This window comes from Aulostomus chinensis, chromosome 11 (genome assembly GCF_037954235.1).
Source record: "Aulostomus chinensis isolate RoL2024-O1b breed Wild chromosome 11, RoL_Achi_v1.0, whole genome shotgun sequence".
In the NCBI taxonomy this organism is placed as follows: domain Eukaryota; kingdom Metazoa; phylum Chordata; class Actinopteri; order Syngnathiformes; family Aulostomidae; genus Aulostomus; species Aulostomus chinensis.
The window spans coordinates 1,998,177-2,018,130 of record NC_141330.1 but is presented as its reverse complement, the minus strand read 5'-3'; the positions used below and the strand labels follow the sequence as shown (position 1 = coordinate 2,018,130).

Below are 19,954 nucleotides of genomic sequence, written 5' to 3'. Positions count from 1 at the left end.
CAGTTCAACATCCCAACCCGAAATAAACGAGCAATTTATGATTAACCGTGGCCTCAAGTGAAATTAATTGAGGGAATATCTTCCGAAGTGAAAAATATATCGAGGCTACATGTTTTCTGTGTGCCTTCCACTAAAATCACCAGGATTATCCGCTCCCTCCAGAGCTCTGAGTTCTCCAACATCCTGATTTCCATTATTTTTCATTTGTGTTTCATTTTTCCTGCAGCTTCTACTAAAACCTCCAGGTGTCTGATTCACCCTCGGGGGGGGGGGGGGATGGAATCATATGAAGAAAAATTGTGCATTTTTCCGAGTAAACTGAGCTTCTTGGGATCTTTAAATTCCATCTGAGATAAAGATGGAGACCACAGCCTCGACCTCACCACAAACACAGCCACACAAAATGGTCGATGCTCTGGAGCTGCCTGTCAGTACGGGGAGGCTTCATCACCATCTGCTGGCCGGTCCTGAGTGTACTGAAAAGAATACCACAAAGGATGTACAGCCTTTGCAGTACTTGCAGCCTGCTGACACCAATCAACCCAGTGCTCACTGGTTATTACCTAAAGTCAGCCTGATAAAGAGGTATTTTCTCTCCCTGCAGCCCCACTGAGGGAATTAATGAGTCAAGAATCTGCAATCAACTGCATGACGCAACCCAGGTGTCAAAGACGTCTGCTGGCGTAATCAGAGGTGATGTAAGACGGCCGACGGCTCTGGGAGAGAAGCGTCTCCCTCCCTCTGACGAGCGTTTAAGCTGAGAGATCCGCTGATGTCAGGCTGCAGGGTTTTAAGTGAGTCTGCTGCCTCTGCTCTTAATATCGTGATGAATTGAGCTAGATTATGAGCAGCAAATGGAGTGGAAGTGTATTGAGGGAGCGGCGTCGTATGGGTGCATGGTAATGAGGGATGTCAAAGAGGAGCGCTGGGAGAGGGGAACTTCAGAAACGCGTTGAAAAACCTTCTCAGCACGACACTTTAATTGCTTCCCTGATGGTTTCACACGTTGGATGGGGCGTGCGAAAGGAGGAGTCAGCGGTTATTATCCGTGAGAGGGGTTGAACAAGTTTTGAACAATTCCAACAAAAAGACACATTAAAGTTCACCAGGAAGAAGAGTCCGATTTGATGAGAACAGAAATAACTAAAGATGAAAACACGCCATAGAGGGAGAGTGGTTCCACGCGTCAGGTGGTCATGGACGAGGCCAACACTGCACGCGGGGTGAACAAGGCTGAAAAGAACGATTCTACCATCTCTTCGAAGGCTCTGAAGTCATCAAAAACACTGAGACCCCGGATGGAGGGAAGCTGAAGAAGAAGAAAGTCAAGAAACGACTCAAAACTTCTTCAGCTCCTCTCATCACAGGAGTTTGTCTGGATGAGCGGAAAGAAGAAAAACGCTGAAACTCTGAAGTATCTGTAGTGACACTGATCCATCCACCCATCATCCATCTATCCATCTATCTATCCATCCATCCATCCACCCATCATCCATCTATCCATCTATCTATCCATCCATCCATCCACCCATCATCCATCTATCCATCCATCCACCTATCCATCCATCTATCCATCCATCCATCCACCCATCTATCTATCCATCTATCTATCCATCCATCCACCCACCTATCCATCCATCTATCCATCCATCCATCCACCCATCCATCCATCCACCCATCCATCCATCCACCCATCCATCCATCCATCCATCCATCCATCCACCCATCCATCCATCCATCCACCCTTCCATCCATCCATCCATCCATCCATCCATCCATCCACCCATCCAGCCATCCACCCATCCATCCATCCATCCATCCACCCATCCATCCATCCATCCATCCACCCATCCATCCATCCATCCACCCATCCATCATCCATCCACCCACCCATCCATCCATCCTTCCATCCTTCCATCCACCCATCCATCATCCACCCACCCACCCATCCATCCATCCATCCATCCACCCACCCATCCATCCATCCATCCACCCTTCCATCCACCCATCCATCCATCCACCCATCCATCCATCCATCCACCAACATGCAGACTCGCCCAGAAAGACCCCGTGCTCCAGCCGGGGCTCCACCCACAACCTTCTAGCTGGGGGCCACAGTGAGGACCACTGCTCCACTGTACGGCTGACATTGATCCAATGTGACCAAAACAAAAATGAAGGCGACAGAGGCCAGTGACCAACCTCTGCAGACCAAGCTACTTGGCAGCCGTAGTGACTCTCCAGGCCGTCAGGACTACTAGAACCTGCAGAGAACCAGACACAAGCACACCAACAGGATTCAGCTGGGAACACATGCGTTAACTCCCTAAACTGAAAACAAAACCCTGCTAATTCCAGGAAATGTCTGAAGCTAAATGCGTCTTAACAGGAATTCCAGTTGGCAGTGAGTCATTCGACGCCCTGCAAGCCCTGCCAGTTGTCACCGTGGTTAAAGTTCAAGGGAACCACATTATTTTGGGAGATCTCATCGCTCTGCTGCACCTCTCTGTGCTTTTACAAAACCAGTTAGATGAGAGGTGAAATCCTAGATACTAACTGGCCATCATTTGCCATGTTGGACCAGCAGAGAGTCGCTTCTCTCCTCCCTGCATCATGGAGCTCCTCAGACTCTGGCTGCTCCTGAGCTTCGCTGAGGTGAACGCGAGCAGAGAGGAAGTGGAGAGACACGCCTCCAGAGTCATCGAACACACCATCTTTGCTGCTGTTATGGAGTCATGTTTCATATTCACTGCGAACAAACGTCCTGCTATTGTTGTTTTGTGGGGGTTGTTGTTTGTTTGTTTGTTGTAATTTAATCCAATGAAACATTTCAGGTTTTTTGGTGGAGGCTTCTTATCGGCCTGGAAGGGCCTCCTGCCTCCCCCTGCACTGATCTTCTGATATCTTATATCTTTTAAAGCGCAAAACGAATAAATCAAAATCTAGATGTCCTCCGTGAGACCCGGTTCTGCTGGCTCAGGTTCAGGATGGCCGACAACAGGACAACTGTCCAGGAACCTCCGTTTGTAAACTCCACGTCTTCTTTCTCTGGACTGGAACGACTCATGGAAGTAAAAGCTTGTTTTGGAAAGTGAAGGAACAGATTCGGTCTCTTCAGGTGAGAGAGTTGTGATTGACGGGTTTCATGCTCGTATCCTTTCCTCCTCTTCCTCACTCTCCTTTTCCCTTTGGCTCGACAAAAAGCAACACCAACAAAGGCCTCTCTGTTGATACAAAGCTTTGGCTTACTAACCAGGAAACAACTTGAGACCTTTTACAGTAAAAGCAGTCACTCAAAGAACAGAGAGTCACATGACCCAGGGCCACGTGTGCCACTATCTCACTCTGCCAGCTCCTGGTTCCCCACCAGCCTCTGCCTGCCAGCTCTGTTCTTGTTTTCTGGCTGAAGTTAGGAACAAATTAGCACAAAGACCCCTTATCCTCCTTTCAGTTAGTTGGACATGTTTTTCTTTGGGGTTTTTAACAACACACACACACACACACACACATTCTGACTTTGAGCTTCTGTGTCAGACTTCAGACACGTAAACTTCTGAACCCATAGAACCGTGTTTCACTTTTGGCTAATTAATTCCTGATGAATGTTCCTGTCATCACAATGAAAGACAGGAAAGAACGATGTTCCCCTCTGAACTGCGTTGCAGGAACATGTAGGTTCTCCTCTTCTAGACAAGGCTGTTCAGGTTCTGCTGTCCCAGTTCCGAATGAATCGGTGTCCTGGACAGTTTTCTTTGGAGAAACTCTAGTGTCGGAGTATCTCTGCTCCTTCAGCTCCGCCTCCTCCTGCCAGCTGGATCCAGACTCGGTTCACCTCGCTTTTACCCCTCAAGTCGTCCTCTTGAACCTTTTATTCTGTAACTGCCTCTGCGATGGTGAACGGCTGAAGATTCACGTTTTCATCGTATTTGACACAAATATCTGCTGGGATTCAAGGGCAAGGTGGTCAAAGGTCAAGGTCACGTCATGACATGGTATCTGTCCCACTCTCTAACACAGTATTACTGGAGCAACTGGTTGGAATTTGGTCAGAGGTCAAAGGTCACAGTCACTGTGTCATTCACTCCTCAGTGCCTGTGAGACGCTGCTAACAAACAAGATGAACCGGGAGGAAGTGGAAGTCTGACAGCCAAGACAGAACCGGCTTGCACAGACCAGCAGCGCTGCCTGCTCACCCCAGCAGAGGAACAGACCCGTCGAAAACGAGCTCCAGGGTGGCGAACGCCTTCGCCGGGCCGCCATCATAAACTTGGATGGGTTCAAATCAGACATCTAGAAATCTAGATCTCTAAATCTCAAAGAGTGAAAGTAATGTGTAGCTGTTGAGGAAGTTAAATCCTCTCTTCACATGTCTAAGACACACACACACACACACACACACACACACAGAGCGAGTGAGACAAACAGAGAAAGAGAGAAAGAGAGAGAGAAAATCGCCGCGTCCTTGCTGCAGGCTAACTAATCCAGCGCTGAGTCACCGCCCAGCGAGCGTCTGACACGCAGCACAGGTTAAAATGAGCTGCTGAAGTCAGACTGAGGAGGAGTCGCCTCTGACTGCCTTCGTCTTGAGGTGAGTTGAAAGATTATTTGCTCTCCTGCTTGTTCCAAATGTCTCCACGAGTCTCGGGTTCATTCAGTTCTTTCTGTACTTCAAACTGATGACAAGCAAAGTGGATCCTTGAGTGATGAGGTTCTGGATGAGGGACGGGAGGGACCTGCTTGAGCAACACTCCTGCTAGATGGCGGAGGCATGATAAAAACCTTGCTGTTGTCCTTGACGGACAGAGTTTTCTCAAAAGCAGAGCAGGTCAAAGTGTTCTGTGAGAGTAGACGAGTGAAGACAAGGTGATTTGTAAAGACGTTGTGGGATCAGACCCCCGAGGAATATGCCCCTACATTCATGACTCAGAGGCTGGGAGTTTGCCACCTGGGTTGGATCCTCCAGCGCCAGCGCCAGCGGCGGCTAGGCTAGCACTTCTAATGTCAGAAATGGTCCCAGGGTCAGCTGATGGGTCGCATCTCCTGCTGCTCCCATGGGTCGGAGGGCACCATCACCCAAACCACGCCTCTGTATTTGAGCAGGTTATGTGTCACGTCGGGCGCTGGAGGGTCTAACCCCAGAGAATCCTTTCACAAGGCCTGCTGGCTGCACTGCAGGTGCCGTTGGTGTGCCGCTGATGTCACTGTGCGTACTCCAGACTCGGGGCACTAAGAGGATGTCTGCGGTGGCCCGGCTCCTCCAGGCCCTAAACACAACACCTGATCACACACCATCTCCTTTCAAGAGGGAATGTCAAGGTTATGAGCTGGTAATGTTTGAGAGCGACTGAGTGAGGGATCCCAGGAGGAGGAGAGGCTCTCTGCTTAACGGCCCGCTGTGGAAGGAACCGCTCGTGCTGGGTTTCGAGTTCGATACAGAGCAACATGACCGTGTTCTGATTGACCATACGCCCCTCAGAAATAACGCCTGTTGTTGCAGAAGATAAAATGATGTGGAAGACTTCCTTTGCATGGATTAAGAATAGAGGCTCTTGGACACAAGAGGAAGTCTGTTCTCCCTCTGCTTGGCCAAGTAATGACGCAAACGAGGGGGAGCAGGTTAGTAACTGGCTGTGCTGCATGGTTCTTGCTGCGCGTCACCCTGGCTTGACTCTTCTGAGGGTACTCACGTTTCTTCTCTCTGTTCTCGGCCAGTATCCTCCCTCAGATATGAGCTTTGCTGCCGTCACGGATGCAAGTGATTTCTTTGAATGTATCATTGAGATAAAAACACATACAGCTGCGCCACGTTAGCTCGGAGGTATTTGGGTTACGCAGCTCTGTCAGTTTTTGACTGAGTCTGTCCGGAGGGCTGAGAATTCCTGCATGAATTAATGGGAAAATAGAGCAGGCTCCCAAACAGGTACGTTGAGGGTCCTGGAGGCGGCGCCTGACAGGTGCTTGGCTTGGCTTTTTATCCAATTTTTATGTTAAACTTGAAGCTATGAATTCATTTCTTATGAAGGACGTTTGTCTCACAGTGGAACTGCAGTCAAAAAGCTCTGACTGCCCCCCCCCCAACACCAAGACCCATGTCTGCTAGTTTGCTGTTATTCATTATTAATCAATAATTTGATCTGATCAATATTTGGAGTCCAATCCTGGTGTCACTCCTTGGCCCATGCTCCTTTCATCAGCTGCTCATTTCCAGTCCCTCGGGATTGACAGCAGGACAATAAAACCCAGGTGGAGTCAAAGCTCACCAACAGAGAACTCACTGTTCTCCTTGGCTTTGTTCCACGCTGGTGTCGGACCAGACAACACGCTCTTTTAGTCTTCGTTGCTGTCGCTTGTGTCACTGATCTTCGATACACAGTGGCGGCTGCCTCATTAATGTTCCTCACACTTCCTCCATCTGACTGATCGAATGTCTCTCTGAGCTTCCTCAGTCAAATGGATTAGAAGCTGTTTGAATAAAACCTTGTGTATTGTAGCTTTACAGGTCTGTTAGCTTATCCATCACATGCAGCAGTACATTCCTGTAGTGAGCTACTGCAAGGCTTAGCGCCCTCTTGTTTGTTTGCTCTGGTCCGGTCCGTGATCCTATTGCTTGGTTCTGTTCGTCCAAATCTCACGTGTAATAAAACAAAATCTTGGGTCTTGTAGTTTGTTCCAAACAGCAGCGGTTCTGTAGAACATCGGTTCCTTTCATTCCAAGCGTGGACTGGCGAGGCTGTTGCTGTCCATGAGGACCTAAGACGGCCATAACTGACGTGCCGCTGTGCTTGTGTGTGTGTGTGCGTGTGTGTGTGTGTGTGTGTGTGTCTCATAAACATGGAGCATCATTAAACCCAAGTCAAGGACGTCCATCAGGGGGATGAGTCTACTGCCAGATCAGATCATGGTACGTGCACAGCGCCTCCGGCACGTGTCAATGAAAAAGCCGTTTGCCCCCAAATATTGACTGCTGGGCAAATGTCAGACACAGGTAGAGAGCCTTGTGCGGCTCGGATGACGCTGGTCATGCCGCGGATGTCACAGTTTAATCAATGATTGACCCATTTGTCTTCTCTGCCATAAAATGGTTGCTAACCTGGTGCAGGTCTATCACATTAGACCGTAGAGGTGAGGGTCGCTAAGGACGGCGCCGGCAGCACAAGCAACCTCTCCTGCTTCCACCGCTCATTTCTTTCAGCGAGACACTAAAAAGATGTATCAAATGGCCCCCGCAGCCCCCAGCTGACCCCCAGTGATGGCTCCTCTTCTTCCCTCTGGCCATGAACAGATCCCTGGCTGGAGGATGGGAGGGAAAGTGCTGAGGCTAAGATGAGGCGGGTGAGTCGGTCGCTGAGTTGTTTGACCGTCTTGTTTTTCTTTTCATACATTAAACGGTTTGTGGGTCATTTTGTAAACGCAGAAGAGCGAGTTCACGCCTCCAGTCACGTGCCAGGCTCCAAGCTGCTGACATCATTCACATTTTATAGTCTCCGAATGAGACCTTTGTATGCTCATGAGGCTTCTCAGACACGCTCAGATCTGCGTGTGAAACACGAATACTGATTCAGGTTATGACGCGTACACACGTGTGAACCGTTTTGTGTTCGCGGGAGGAACAAAAGCCACATCTGAACTCATCTGTGACCATTTAGGAGTCAGTTTTCTTCCTGTGTAACATTTTCTCCATCCGCAGCACAAACAGTTTAGGGAGCAAACAGATTTCGGAGGAGAGATTTAATCTTTTCTCTGACAATAGGTTCAATCAGTCAATAAATATGAGCTTTGGGATTTAAATCTGCAAAGAAGCAAAGGAGATTACCTGACATCTGAGGCAGGAGGTGTCATGAAAGAAGAACGGTATCTATGATGAAAGAGCGACTCTCACATTTTTGTCACAGTTTCTTTTTAAAGTTTCTGCAATTATCTCTTGATATCATGGTTATAAAAATAACCTCAGACACGTATGAAGAGATAGCAGGTGTTTTTATGACTTTATCTCCTCTCCTATCAACAGACAGACTTTACACAAACACAATCCAGGAAAAACAACCGGAGAGGTTGAAACCAAACTCAGAAACAGTGGTGAACTCCTCGTGCCCAGACCTTCCTCCCCAGCCAGGAGGGTGTGGGAAGACACAATCGGACGAGATCTTCAAGCTCAAACAAAATGAAAACAATGTTGCAGAAAACAAGTTTGGGGGGGGCCCAGGAGGGAAAGTCCCCCAAAACCTGTCCTGCCTGCTGCATGGGCGCAGAGAGGGAGAGGAAAACAACACCCACCCACACATAGGCTCTGCACGTGCAGGGTCACATGACGACTGACAGCACCCTCGTATGACAAAGTAGGAAAGACGTGGTTGATTTCAAGAGTCAGAAAACTCCTTCACATTTATTGAAGCTGATTTGTACTTTCAGCTCCATCTTCGACAGTAGAGGAAGGGGCAAAAGAACACATTCATGACTCAGGTAGAAGTACAGATACTTGTGTTAAAGACTGGCAGAAGTAGCAGTACTTATTCTACCTATTCCTCAAGTGAACTGTCACAGTCAGACTTTCTTCTGGTTCGCCTTCTGTGTCAAACACCCGGCCAGTTGGCGAGCCACGTCCCCGTTTATTCAAAGACGATAAATGAAAGTTGACAAGTCTGCAGGCCGAGCCGGCCTCCTTATCGCTCCAGGAGACTGTTGTTTTGTCCTCCTTGAGTCTTCTGGGTGCAACAGCACGGGTGGACCTACGGAACGCGTGCAGAGAGCCAACTCAGAGAGTCAGACTAACCAGATAATCTGCTTCTTCTAACAACATTGTAACGTTTGTATGGCACGCGTCCAGCACCCCAACCTGCCTCACAGGTTAGGAGCTTAGGAGTCAATTTGCACCTTTAGTTGCTTGAATGAATGATGATGATCTGGGAACGCGTAGAAACTGGTTCTAACATTGGTTCTGAACATGTTCTACTATCCAGTCCTTCTAGAAAAATGAACGTTTTTTTTCGTGATTGTTGCGGGCAAAAATCCTTGATTTTGCAGCAGGTTTTCTTAAAACATGCGATGGAATACACAGGACATTTGAGCAATTTTAAGAAGTGAAATGGCGGGAACTTGCAAAAACTGCAGTTTGATTAATAAGAAACAAAAAGTGATTCCGCCAACACTCTGTGCTCTTCAGGCTACGACCTGAATGTAAGGAGTCGTTTCTCATGACTTCCTATGATAAGCGAGCACGCCGCGTCACAGGAAGTGCTGGGAATCACTCAGCTGACACCTTCTTTTATTTCCGACCAAAATAACTCACAGCTCAAACTTACAAAACCTTGATGAGCCAGACGACTTCCGAGCTTATTTTTGTTGGCAAATGAGGCGGATCTGCGGACTGCATCATGTCTTCCTCACAGGGTTTGCATCTGTTGCAGCTGCAGCAGGAGGAAAATGGCTGCTTTTCTGTGAATTAAACGCAACATTTTTAAACTTTCTTTCAAGATATGAGTGACTTTTTTGAGACAAAATGCAGGGTTTATGAAATCATGCAAGCCCTGCATATTATGCGCATTTGGCGTGGAAATCAGTGATTTACACAGCGAAAGTGCGACGTCTTCGAAAAAGTGCAGCCCCCGCATAAATGTGCGGACTTTGGCTGACGATGCATTGAATTATGCGATCGCATACTCACGTTCTTGTGGAGGCACTGACTATCTCTCTTGCGCAGAGGAAACAGCTAGAATTCCTCCTTACGTGTTCACGGAGGGTCCAAAGTGTCTTCTTATCCTGTCTGAACCTGGCAAAACGCCCAGCTGCACGTGGAAATTATTAACAGGAACAAAGCTGCGCTCCTTGTATGCACATAAATAGGTCATACATGTCTGTGACCTAGCTTCAATACCCTAACGTATCCGAGGCGTGTTGACATCAATCGCAAGCTTCTTCGCCGCTCAGTGGTGAAGCCGAGGACAACAGTTATCCAGAATCAAATAAACATCCGCCAGCGCGCCCAGCATATCACATTCCTCCCACAGATAAAACTGCACATTTCACAATCCCCCCCCCCCCCCACACACACACACACACACACACCAGACGTTACTGCCAGGCAAGTTAATGTCAAACCAAATGAAGGTCATAAACTCAATAACCCGAGCAACTCATGTTATAAACTGACAGCGTTTGTTGACAGCTTGTGTCTAGAGAATCAGAAAACTTGCCGAGGGAACGAGAACTAAACGGGAGCAGATGCTTCTGGAACAGAGGAGAAGAAGAAGTTGTTGATCCACTTCCCCACAACTGAGCGTCCCTGGCAAAGATCAAGACAAACCAGACAAAAGGGAGAACGTCCATCAAACAAAGCTCTTGATTTGTACTTCTGTCGAGCTCCAGTCACATGACGCACACGCAAGCCTTCTCCTTAACAACCAACATGTCTTTTAATTAACTGCAGCAGAATTAAAAGCAAAGGGAAAACGAGAAGAACCAGCGAACCACCTGAGGCTTGAGTGGATAAATGATGAGTTTGCGGCATCGTGAGTTCTCCACGTCCTCCAAATCACTCACAGCTGGACAATGTTAGAAGCTCCAGGCTCATGCTTGGGCCACCGGTGTCCATCCATCCATCCATCCCTCCATCCATCATCCATCCATCATCCATCCATCCCTCCATGTTCTCCCTCTTCTCCTGTTGAGGGTGGTGGGGGTGGAGCCTATCCCAGCAGCCCTCCCCCTGGACAGGTCACCAGTCCATGGCAGGGCCAACACATAGAGACAGACAACCATTGGCTCTCCCAGCCACGCCTACGGTCAATTTAGAGTCTGGATTAACCTGGTCCCTCTTGATGTCTTTGGACTGTGGAGGAAGCTGGAGTACCAGAGAGAACCCAGCAGGAACAGGAGAACATGGAGACTCACCCAGAAAGACCCCGTGCTCCAGCTGGGGCTCCACCAACAACCTTCTTGCTGGGGGGCCACAGTGAGGACCACTGCTCCACCCACAACCTTCTTGATGGGGGCCACAGTGAGGACCACTGCTCCACCGTGCTGTGTGTCCGCCAGTGTGTGGGACTCAAACACAGAATCCTCCAGCTGCCTGTCAGAGTCAGGGATCCCAGCTGGAGTGGATCCTAACAGATTATAATCCCTGAATTCTTCCGTCATCAGAACAACACTTCTCCTTGGATGAAGATCGTGTTTTCACAACATCATAAATCGTCCTTCTAGTTGTGCATGTTTACTACGGTAAAAAGAGACAGTATAGTCTGGACTATCTCACAGCCGCGTGACTGCACACTATTATTTTATACAAGAGCCTTTCAGTGACTCAGTGTGATTGATGTTTATCTAATCTTTGTCAGTTTGCAAGAACAGCTGCCGTTTTCTCACTCTATCAATGTTTACATGACAAGGAAGGAAGACGATAGCTGGACCCACGGTAAACACAAGGCTCCATTCAGGGACTCCCAGACTACAGGCTTTTGTTTACTGCTGATACCCTGGTCACAGCTACCAGGGGAACCGACGCGAGGCTTAAATCTGACCTTTCATACGCACCAGTTCAACTTTGATGAAATAACGACTGATCACATCTGGGTGCGATAACTCAACATGTTTTGATTTGGTAGTTCTTGTACCGGGAGGACTTTAACACACCTGGAGGCTCTAACAGACACAGATTTTATAATCCGAATATTCTGTAATCTATGATAATCTGTAATAAATAAGGAAGTAACGAGTCACCGCACACACAATGACCACACAAAACACTGACAAGACTGCTGGGCAAGTGATGGTTATTTCTTTAACGGGGGTTATAAAACATGTCATCTCCTCCACGTGAGCCTGCAGCCTTGGACCGGTTGTATAAATAAAGAAGGAGGGCAGCAGGTTTCATAGAGTCTGTGTTTACAGACACGAGCCGAGCACCCGAATGCTGCACTGTAAGTACCGATGTGTGCTGTAGTGAGTTTGACTGCTTTTTCACTGTGGTTTTATGTACATCCTCATGTGTCTTACTCATGTAGCCTGCCAAGGAAATGAATTTAGCAAAGGCATCACCATCACAATTTACTGAGAAGTGATGGGAAACTGATGGTGCAGAGTCAGCAGGCGCCTCTCTCCCTCTGTTTTCTGTTTTGAAAATGACCACCAAAATATACACTCCAAAGATCTTACAGGAATGAAGTGCTGGTTCTAACTGGAATGCTTGTGTGCGTCAGAGGGAGTTTTGGTCAGCGGCGATCATGCAAATCAGAGACCCTTTCACAGACTCGGTGTCGTGATCGCAAAGCAAGATATTGCTGGAATTTGCAGAGAGGGTGTTTGTGTGAAATTCAAATCTGTGCCTGCTGGAGTGTAAACAAATATCTGAAAGAGAACTTAAAGTGTCCCCGTCAGCCTTTTATCTCCCTCACAGGTGGGGGGGGGGGGGGGGGGGGGGCAGGTGTCATGCTGCCAGATCAGTTGAGTACAAGTAAGAAAATTCTGCAAGAAGAAATGTAGTGAGATGTAAAACCAAAAGGAAGGAAATAAGGACAAGCAAGAACAGAGAGCATGAATGTACAGTGGATGTGGATTATCATCTCAAACTGAATAAACTACTGGATGACTGCTGTAGTTGCGACGGTGCAGTTCAATTCTGACAATCAAGACTCAAAATAATTTAAAATTTGAAAACCCTCTGTGTCGTCCAGGCACTCATCTGCTTTCTAAAGACACAGCTCATCTCATCTTGCCACTCCTCCATTGAAACAGTTGATTTTCATGTATTTGTGTCCCAGCAGGTCTTTCACAATGCCGTGGAACGTCATTCATCTCAGTGCCCTCCTCCTCGTGACACTCGCATCCCCGACGCCGAGTCCATCTTCATTTCCCACCACCATCGAAACAGGACCCTGCCACATCTACAAGTCTGGCCGCTCTGCTGACTGTTTGGGGAGGCAGCTCCAGAGCGTCCCATGGGGACAGTTTCCGTCCACATTGGAGGAAGTGGATCTTTCCTTCAACAGACTTCAGGCTGTCCATGCAGAGGATTTCCGCCGCCTCCCTCGGCTCCGCATCCTTCTCCTGAAGTTCAATAATATCTCACACATTGACAATGATGCCTTTGAGAACAACAAACTGCTGGAGCATCTTGACATCTTTAATAACTCCCTTGTGGAAATTCCTGTCACAGCGCTGACGTCTCTCTCGAACCTAAAATATCTCCTCATGTCCAACAACCTTTACGAACATGCTACACTGGCAGACAGCTTCTCCAAACTTGTCAAACTACAGGTTCTCTCCATGGGCGGCCCTCTGGTGATGGGATTGAAGAGAGGAGATTTTCAGCCTCTGCGGAACATCCAGTTACAAGGTTTTGCCATCAAATGCTCCAACAATCTGAATTACTACGAGCCTGGAAGTTTAGAAGTTATTCAGACGAGGCAGATGGGCTTTGACATGGCCATAGATCAACGGCCAGAAGCACTCGTGGACATGCTGCACGACATCGCCAACAAAACCTTCAGTGTCCTCCAGTTCCGCAACCTTTTTGAGTTCATGTACTACATAGGAGACATCGATATCTTCCAGGGTCTGAAAGATGTCGGAGCCAATCAGATCATCTTTCACAGGGGTAAATTCAATGAAAATCTCCTGAGGATGGCTTTGATGAACTTACAACTTGCCCCCATCGCAAGAGTGAGGTTTCAGTACATCGACTTTGCCCGCTCACCTACATTCATTGATAGTGGGGCAGGTTCCAGTATCACGGACCTGGAGCTGCAAAAGTTGGATCTGTGGTGGGTATCTTTCTCCTCTTGGCAGGTCGTGTTTAACGTTTGTCTCTGGTTTGTCATCATGTCACAGAGTCGCTGCTGGATAGCGACACTGCACTATGATGCGCTTAATGTCTTGAAATGAAATAACAACACGAAGGGAACAGACAATTCCACCAGGCTCGCCAGCGCCACCGTCCTGCTGCTTGACTCTTTGACTTGACTTGACTTGACTTGGCCGATTCTCTTTTCCTGTTGGTTTTCCTTATGGTCCAAGGTGTCAAATGTCCTCTGACCTTTTGACTCCAGGCCTGGCACCGCCCACCATGATGTAATGTAGACGTAGTCATGTTACATACAATCAGGTCTGCATCGGGTGTTTTCTTTTGTAATCCAGCCAGACATTTTAATGTTTCTGTGTCTAACTTCCAGTCCTGGGTTGATCTGCTCTCTGCAGGTGGACATGATGGGAAGTGGCATCAAAACGAGGCTACTCATGTATTTTTTCGCAGTTTCTGCTAAATTGGGGAGAGTTTTGGGTCGTGGCAGCATCCAACAACCACTCCAATTGCATTGGGATACACAACTTTGTTGTTTTTTGAGCTCTGACCAAGTGCTTTTGTGCCAGAATACTTACAATCCCTTTTTCTTCCAGGTATATTAGCAATCCTGACATCCTGCGATTTGACTGGCGCTTCACTTGGTTCAACAAAATAAAACACCTCTCCATTCAGTATGTGTACTTCAACTCTGCACCTTGCGACTCCTGGCCTGAGATGAAAGGTGTGGAGTTGTTGGATGTCTCCAATAATCGACTGGAGAATGATTTCATCTTTAACCAGCGGTGTGATTACAAGGGGACCATGCCAAATCTTCACACCTTCAACTTGAGCACCAATGGGTTGACCAGCCTTAAAATCTTGTCTTCTCTAGCAAAAGAGTTCCAGCAGCTGCAAGTGTTGGACGTGAGCAACAACAAACTGGGGTCAGCTGAAAGCAGCCGGGGCTGTGTTTGGCAGCAAAATATCACTCGGTTTATTGCCCACAACAACAACTTTGAAAGTGAAGCCCTTCGTTGTCTTCCCACCACAGTGCAGTTCTTGGATCTTACATCCTGCAACCTGGACCAGCTGGATATGACGTATTTCCAGAAAACCACCAACCTGAAAGAGCTCCTGCTGAGCGGCAATAAAATCAAGTACATCCCATCTAAGTGGAAAAGTCCATCGCTACAGGTGCTGGCTTTGGATGGCAATTCGTTTGGTCTCATTAGCATGGAATCCTTCCAGGAAATGCCTCGACTGTCCCACCTGACAGCGGGGAACAACCCGTACCATTGCACATGTGAGCTCCACGCTTTTATCGAGGATACGATGTCAAAAGGAAAAGTCAATCTCACAGACTGGCCTTGGAACTACAGGTGTTACCACCCAGAGGCCTTCCTGAACACGGTCATATCCAAATACTTCCCGGGTCGTGTAGCTTGTGACATCCGACTAGTTATCATCATCTGTGTTGCTACCACCGCAGCTGTAATCCTGATTCTGATGCTCATCTGCTACATTTTTGACCTCCCCTGGTACACGAAAGCCACTTATCAGATCATCCGGGCCAAATACAGAGCTCACAAGGAAAAGGCAGCAGGGGAGCCGGAGACCTTCGCCTATCACGCCTTCATATCCTACAGCCACTGTGATGCAGACTGGGTGAGGGACCAGCTCTTGCCCTGTTTGGAGAGCAACAAGAACCCCTATCGCCTATGTATTCACGAGAGAGACTTCATGCCAGGAAAGTGGATCATTGATAACATCATTGAGAACATTGAAAGCAGTCGCAAGGTACAAACATGCCCTCTTTATTTCCTAACACAAGACGTCAGAACTACTGATAACACAGCCATGCCAAATGGTCAGTCTGTGAGGAAACCTGCCAACTAGTTTTTGAGGAACTTTGGTTTGTAGGAAGTGGTCAGCTGAGCTCGTTTCCAGTAGGTTGGCAGCATCTTTGCCCTTCTAAACTTTAATTTTGTAAAATTGAGTCTCCAAAGCAATACATCCTTATACTTCAAATATTCTACCAATGAAGAAGAGTTCATGGAGTACTGGATGGGTCGATATTTTAAGCGCTGACTCATGGTCGGGGTGGTTGTCAGAGTTCTTTTTGACTTCCCCTTGGAAACCCTCCTCTGAACTGAGGAAGGAAGTAAAGAATGTGGGCAACTTGCTCAACAGGGAAACACGTGATGTTGTCTTGTGCACGCACTTGTCAGGGCTGAGGATGGTTATCTGTGCTCTTCAGCGTGTTAACTCAGCTCTACAAATGGCCTGCCAGCTAACCACCGTCAGTTACAAACCAGAGAGATGTTTTACTTCATTTTGCAAGTTTAGAAAAGTTTGAGATTACAGTTGAAATGTCAAAATCAAACTTTCAATACAATTTTGCTTCCATCTGTAGGTAATATTCGTCCTCTCACGCCACTTCGTCAACAGCGAGTGGTGCAACTATGAGCTATATTTTGCTCAGCAGAGAGCAATGGGAAAGACCTTCGGCGATGTCATCCTCGTGGTGAAGGAGCCCATTGATCCCAACTCTCTGCCCAGCAAGTACTGCAAGCTGAAGAAGATGCTGAGTACCAAGACGTACCTGGTGTGGCCCCAGCAGGTCAACCAGCAGGTTTTCTTCTGGGCGCAGCTGAAGAGTGTTCTGGGCAAGCCGATGACAAACCGGAAGAGGAGAACCTCGTCTGTTGGAGGCGTCTCGGTGATTGAACGCCCACCGGAGAACTGGAGGCCGGATGCAGCAAAGCCTGATCTGCACAGAGACGAAGAAGCAAATCATTAGACACACGAAGGGGATCATGACGAACTGTCGTTGTGGTGTTCTGAATCAACTCAGTCGGTATTCTCAGTACGGGCTTGAATGTGGGGAACCGTTTGGGTTTGGGTGATGATGTGCGTTGGGGCGGTCGTCACTTCCTGTGAGCTCACCAGTCTAGGAGGCGCTGGTTGTTTTCTACGCTCCAGTAGTTTGTATTTGTGGGTTGATTACATTCTTCATCGTCTCTACTCGACTAAACGATGGCTGAGGTCAAGAGGTCACTCGTTTGATTTCCTCAGTGTCCCCACTGCAAGCTGCTGGTCTGAATCCACTGATGTCAAACACAGTGTTTCACTATTCTTCCTGCTAAAAGGCAGCTTTTTTTCTGGCCAACGTCGCCGAGTGCTGCTCATGTGGGAATGTTGGGTCTCTTTCATTTGAGGTTCTAGACCTGCTCTTGGTGTTCAGTGCCTTGGTGACGTTTGCTGTGCATGCATCTGTTGTAAATGTGAAAAAAACACAGCAAAGAATAATTTATAGTTGCATTAACTGCTCCAAGCAAAAAACGAAAAAAGCATCAACATATCATTGCCTTTAAAGTTTTAATGTTCCAAGAGCGACCAGTTGCACACTCGCCAACATTTTCTGTCCACGCCATGAATGTAAGTCTCTTTTTTTTCACTACCTTTCGAGGTTGCTCTCCCTTTTTTGCTCATCCAGCCCAACAAAATCTAGTTTTTTCGTCCATTTGATTGCTGCGTCTTCAGTATTTGATCTTTCTCTTGCTCTGTAACCCCAAAAACCTGAGAACGACTCCTGCTACTGGGCGTGTAAAACCCACCGACCAGGCGCGCCTGCTGGCCTGCCATCGTAACCACAACACTGTACCGGAGCTGAAACTGTGCTCAAGTGCCTACTAGACACAGCCTGTAATGTCCTGATCTCAGGGGCCAGATTTCATCCAAAGTGCACAGTAAGGGACACGTTGTCTCCAGACACCTCTGTGTTCTGACTTTGAAGCGTCTTTACAGACTTCAGCACAAATGAAAAATGACCAAAGTAGGAATCCAACAAAAAAAACTGATAAAACAACAATGACGATGACAAGTAGAGGTGAGATTTTTGTTCAAGACTGAATTAACTGAGCGCAAATGTCCCATGGCAGTAGCTTTGTTTTGATACTTTCACTGTCCAAATGAGGTTTTATATTTATATAAATAAATAAATAAATATATATACACGTGCAGCCATCTGGAGAGTTTAATCCTGCGAATGAATGTAGTTTCTCAATTTAAATATCAAGCTTTCCTGCAGAAGAGGAGATGAAAAGTGTTTCAAAAAAAGAGTTGTGTATGATTCCATACATCCTTTATAGCCATGTCTATATTTTTGCAATCTTCATATCGTCGCTGTTTGTTACTTGTAAAATGCTGGACATTGCACTGTTGATGTATCATTGGGTTATCAAATAAAATGTCACGCTTTGGTTTTAAGTGTTATTCAGTGGAGAGAGTCGAGAGAACACTGGTCCAATCGTGATATACTGAATTACCACCAGGGAGATTGAGGGGTTTCAGATATTCTGCGCACATTTTTGGCCACACTATCATATATTATTCTTATTATTGTTGTTATTGTTATTTTATTATTCACTAACATTTTACAAAAGAATTCATAGCTGCTCTTGTAATTTTTTAGCAACACTTTTAGATGCCTCATGTACCCAAGCGAGAGTTGGCAGCAGCAGCAAATAAATATGGATATAATCCTCATGTTGAGGAGTCCAACTCCAAAGACTCATCCAGCGAACTGAAAATTTAATTTGTCTTGTCGCTCAGATTACTCGCTCTTGAAGCCATTCGTTTAACTGGAGATGATGTAGAAGGAAGTCACTCGTCACACCCAATAAACGTGAGTCCAGCCTCACCAAATGAACAAGAGCCGTGGTAGGAACACCAACAATCGATTCTGCTCACAGTATTTCTGGGATGATTTACCAGTATAGTCACTATTTATCATTCATGTCATCATTTGTCAAGAGAGAACGTTTTTACACCATTTCTGACAGCTTTCGCCTCGGTCTTCTTTTGAATTATAACCATTTTTGCTGCTTTGATAGCTTAACTAACTTAGCTAACTGTCATTATTCCTGTCAGTCTCCATTAGCTTCAAGCTAAACAGACATGGCTGGCTCATTCTGCACTGCTGCTGCGCTCTTGACAGGCGGAGTACACAGGCAAGTATGGATGCAGCAGGCATACGTTTGCCGTCGATTTTGAAAGTTCAACCTCAGCTTTACCGTATTGACTGTATCCTGCACCACAAAATTAAGGAACACAAACTCCTGATGTGAGTGCATTTTAATTCCCCCTGGATCCCGCAGCCATACAGCATCAGTTCAGGACGACCGGCTTCCAAATTCTCCAATAAAACTGTTGTTTTCCACCAAATTGAGACGTTTTTCTTTGACCTCTTGATGCTGTTCTTCTAATGTCCACCAGAGGGCATCAATGCTATATTGTGAAGCATTGCAGGACGATTTTTGTTTTTTCTTGAGCGCTTGATACCCCTGCTATCGCCTTTCATCGCCAGGCTCACCTGTGCAAAAGGTTCTGCTGCTGCTGGTGCTGCTGCTGCTGTCCACAGGGTGGCGCCTGTCTGACCCAGATTTATTGGCACCCTGGGGAGAGGAGCCCACAGATGCGATGAGAGCTGAGGCCACTTCCACCGGCACCTTCTAGTCTACAGGGTTAGGTGAGTTTGAGTCTGCTGTGTGGCTCAGAGGCCAACTGAAGATTAGATCGGTCACAGCTGAACGTGTAAGTGTCTATTTTTCTTCTGTGGAAATGTTTGTTGAGTCTACCAGGATGTCTTGCATGTATTTTATTGCCATTTGATGTCCAAGAGAGACAGCCAGAGATGCTCCCTTTAAAACTTGGAGACAGGTTGGGTTAAAACCTTTCTTAATGTATTTACCAGTAATTTCAGGGGTTCGTGTGTAATGTGCCTTAGTTTGATTAGAACATTTTCAAAAACTGCTTTTAACTTCGCATCAGTTGATGAACACCGGTCTTGTATTTGTCATTTTAATCAGCTCTCAGATTGCAGCAGGAATAAATGATTAACTGCAATCACTGAAGTTAATTAAAGAAACGGGTCTCTGCAGCGTTGAGAAAATGATGCCAGTTACACACTAAAAGTGGAGGTACGAGACAGGAACAGACCTCTACCTACAGGAGTACTTTTGAGAACTACATTTAAACCACAAAGAAGTAAGTAAGAAAGAAAAGAGGTCCTCAAGAGGCCGGAGTGACCTTCTGACTGTCCTTCAAAAGAATTCTCTCTCTGACAAGCGTTTGTACCCTTTGCAGTATGCACTCGTACCTCTGTTTTTGTGTATTATATGT

General features: G+C 47.0%; 1 protein-coding gene and 1 long non-coding RNA gene across 6 annotated transcripts in view; one reads left to right on the top strand and one right to left on the bottom strand.

The window, feature by feature from the left end:
- Positions 1-4,448: 4,448 nt before the first annotated feature.
- Positions 4,449-18,001, top strand: tlr18 (toll-like receptor 18). Of its 3 annotated transcripts, none has more exons than XM_086217648.1 (4): positions 4,449-4,588; positions 12,756-13,754; positions 14,386-15,568; positions 16,185-18,001. In XM_086217648.1, the coding sequence occupies exons 2-4, from the start codon at positions 12,766-12,768 to the stop codon at positions 16,569-16,571; spliced, it is 2,559 nt and encodes an 852-aa protein (XP_086073774.1). In that variant the 5' UTR covers positions 4,449-4,588; positions 12,756-12,765; the 3' UTR covers positions 16,572-18,001. The 3 variants fall into 3 exon arrangements, with proteins under 3 accessions (XP_086073774.1, XP_086073772.1, XP_086073773.1); XM_086217646.1 differs by lacking the exon at positions 4,449-4,588 and adding an exon at positions 11,887-11,912 and having other exon boundaries at positions 12,753-13,754; XM_086217647.1 differs by lacking the exon at positions 4,449-4,588 and adding an exon at positions 11,890-11,912.
- LOC147252817 (uncharacterized) overlaps positions 8,012-19,954 on the bottom strand; it is a 38,675-nt gene continuing 26,732 nt past the window's right edge. Inside the window, exons 3-6 of one of the 3 annotated variants that reach the window (XR_015118472.1) lie at positions 16,718-17,044; positions 16,374-16,541; positions 9,300-9,432; positions 8,012-8,726 (exon numbers count right to left, since the gene is read on the bottom strand). This is a non-coding gene — a long non-coding RNA (uncharacterized LOC147252817). Of the gene's footprint in view, positions 8,727-9,299; positions 9,433-15,929; positions 16,542-16,717; positions 17,045-19,954 lie in introns of those variants that run through there. The other 2 variants (XR_015118471.1, XR_015118474.1) reach the window with 2 other exon arrangements.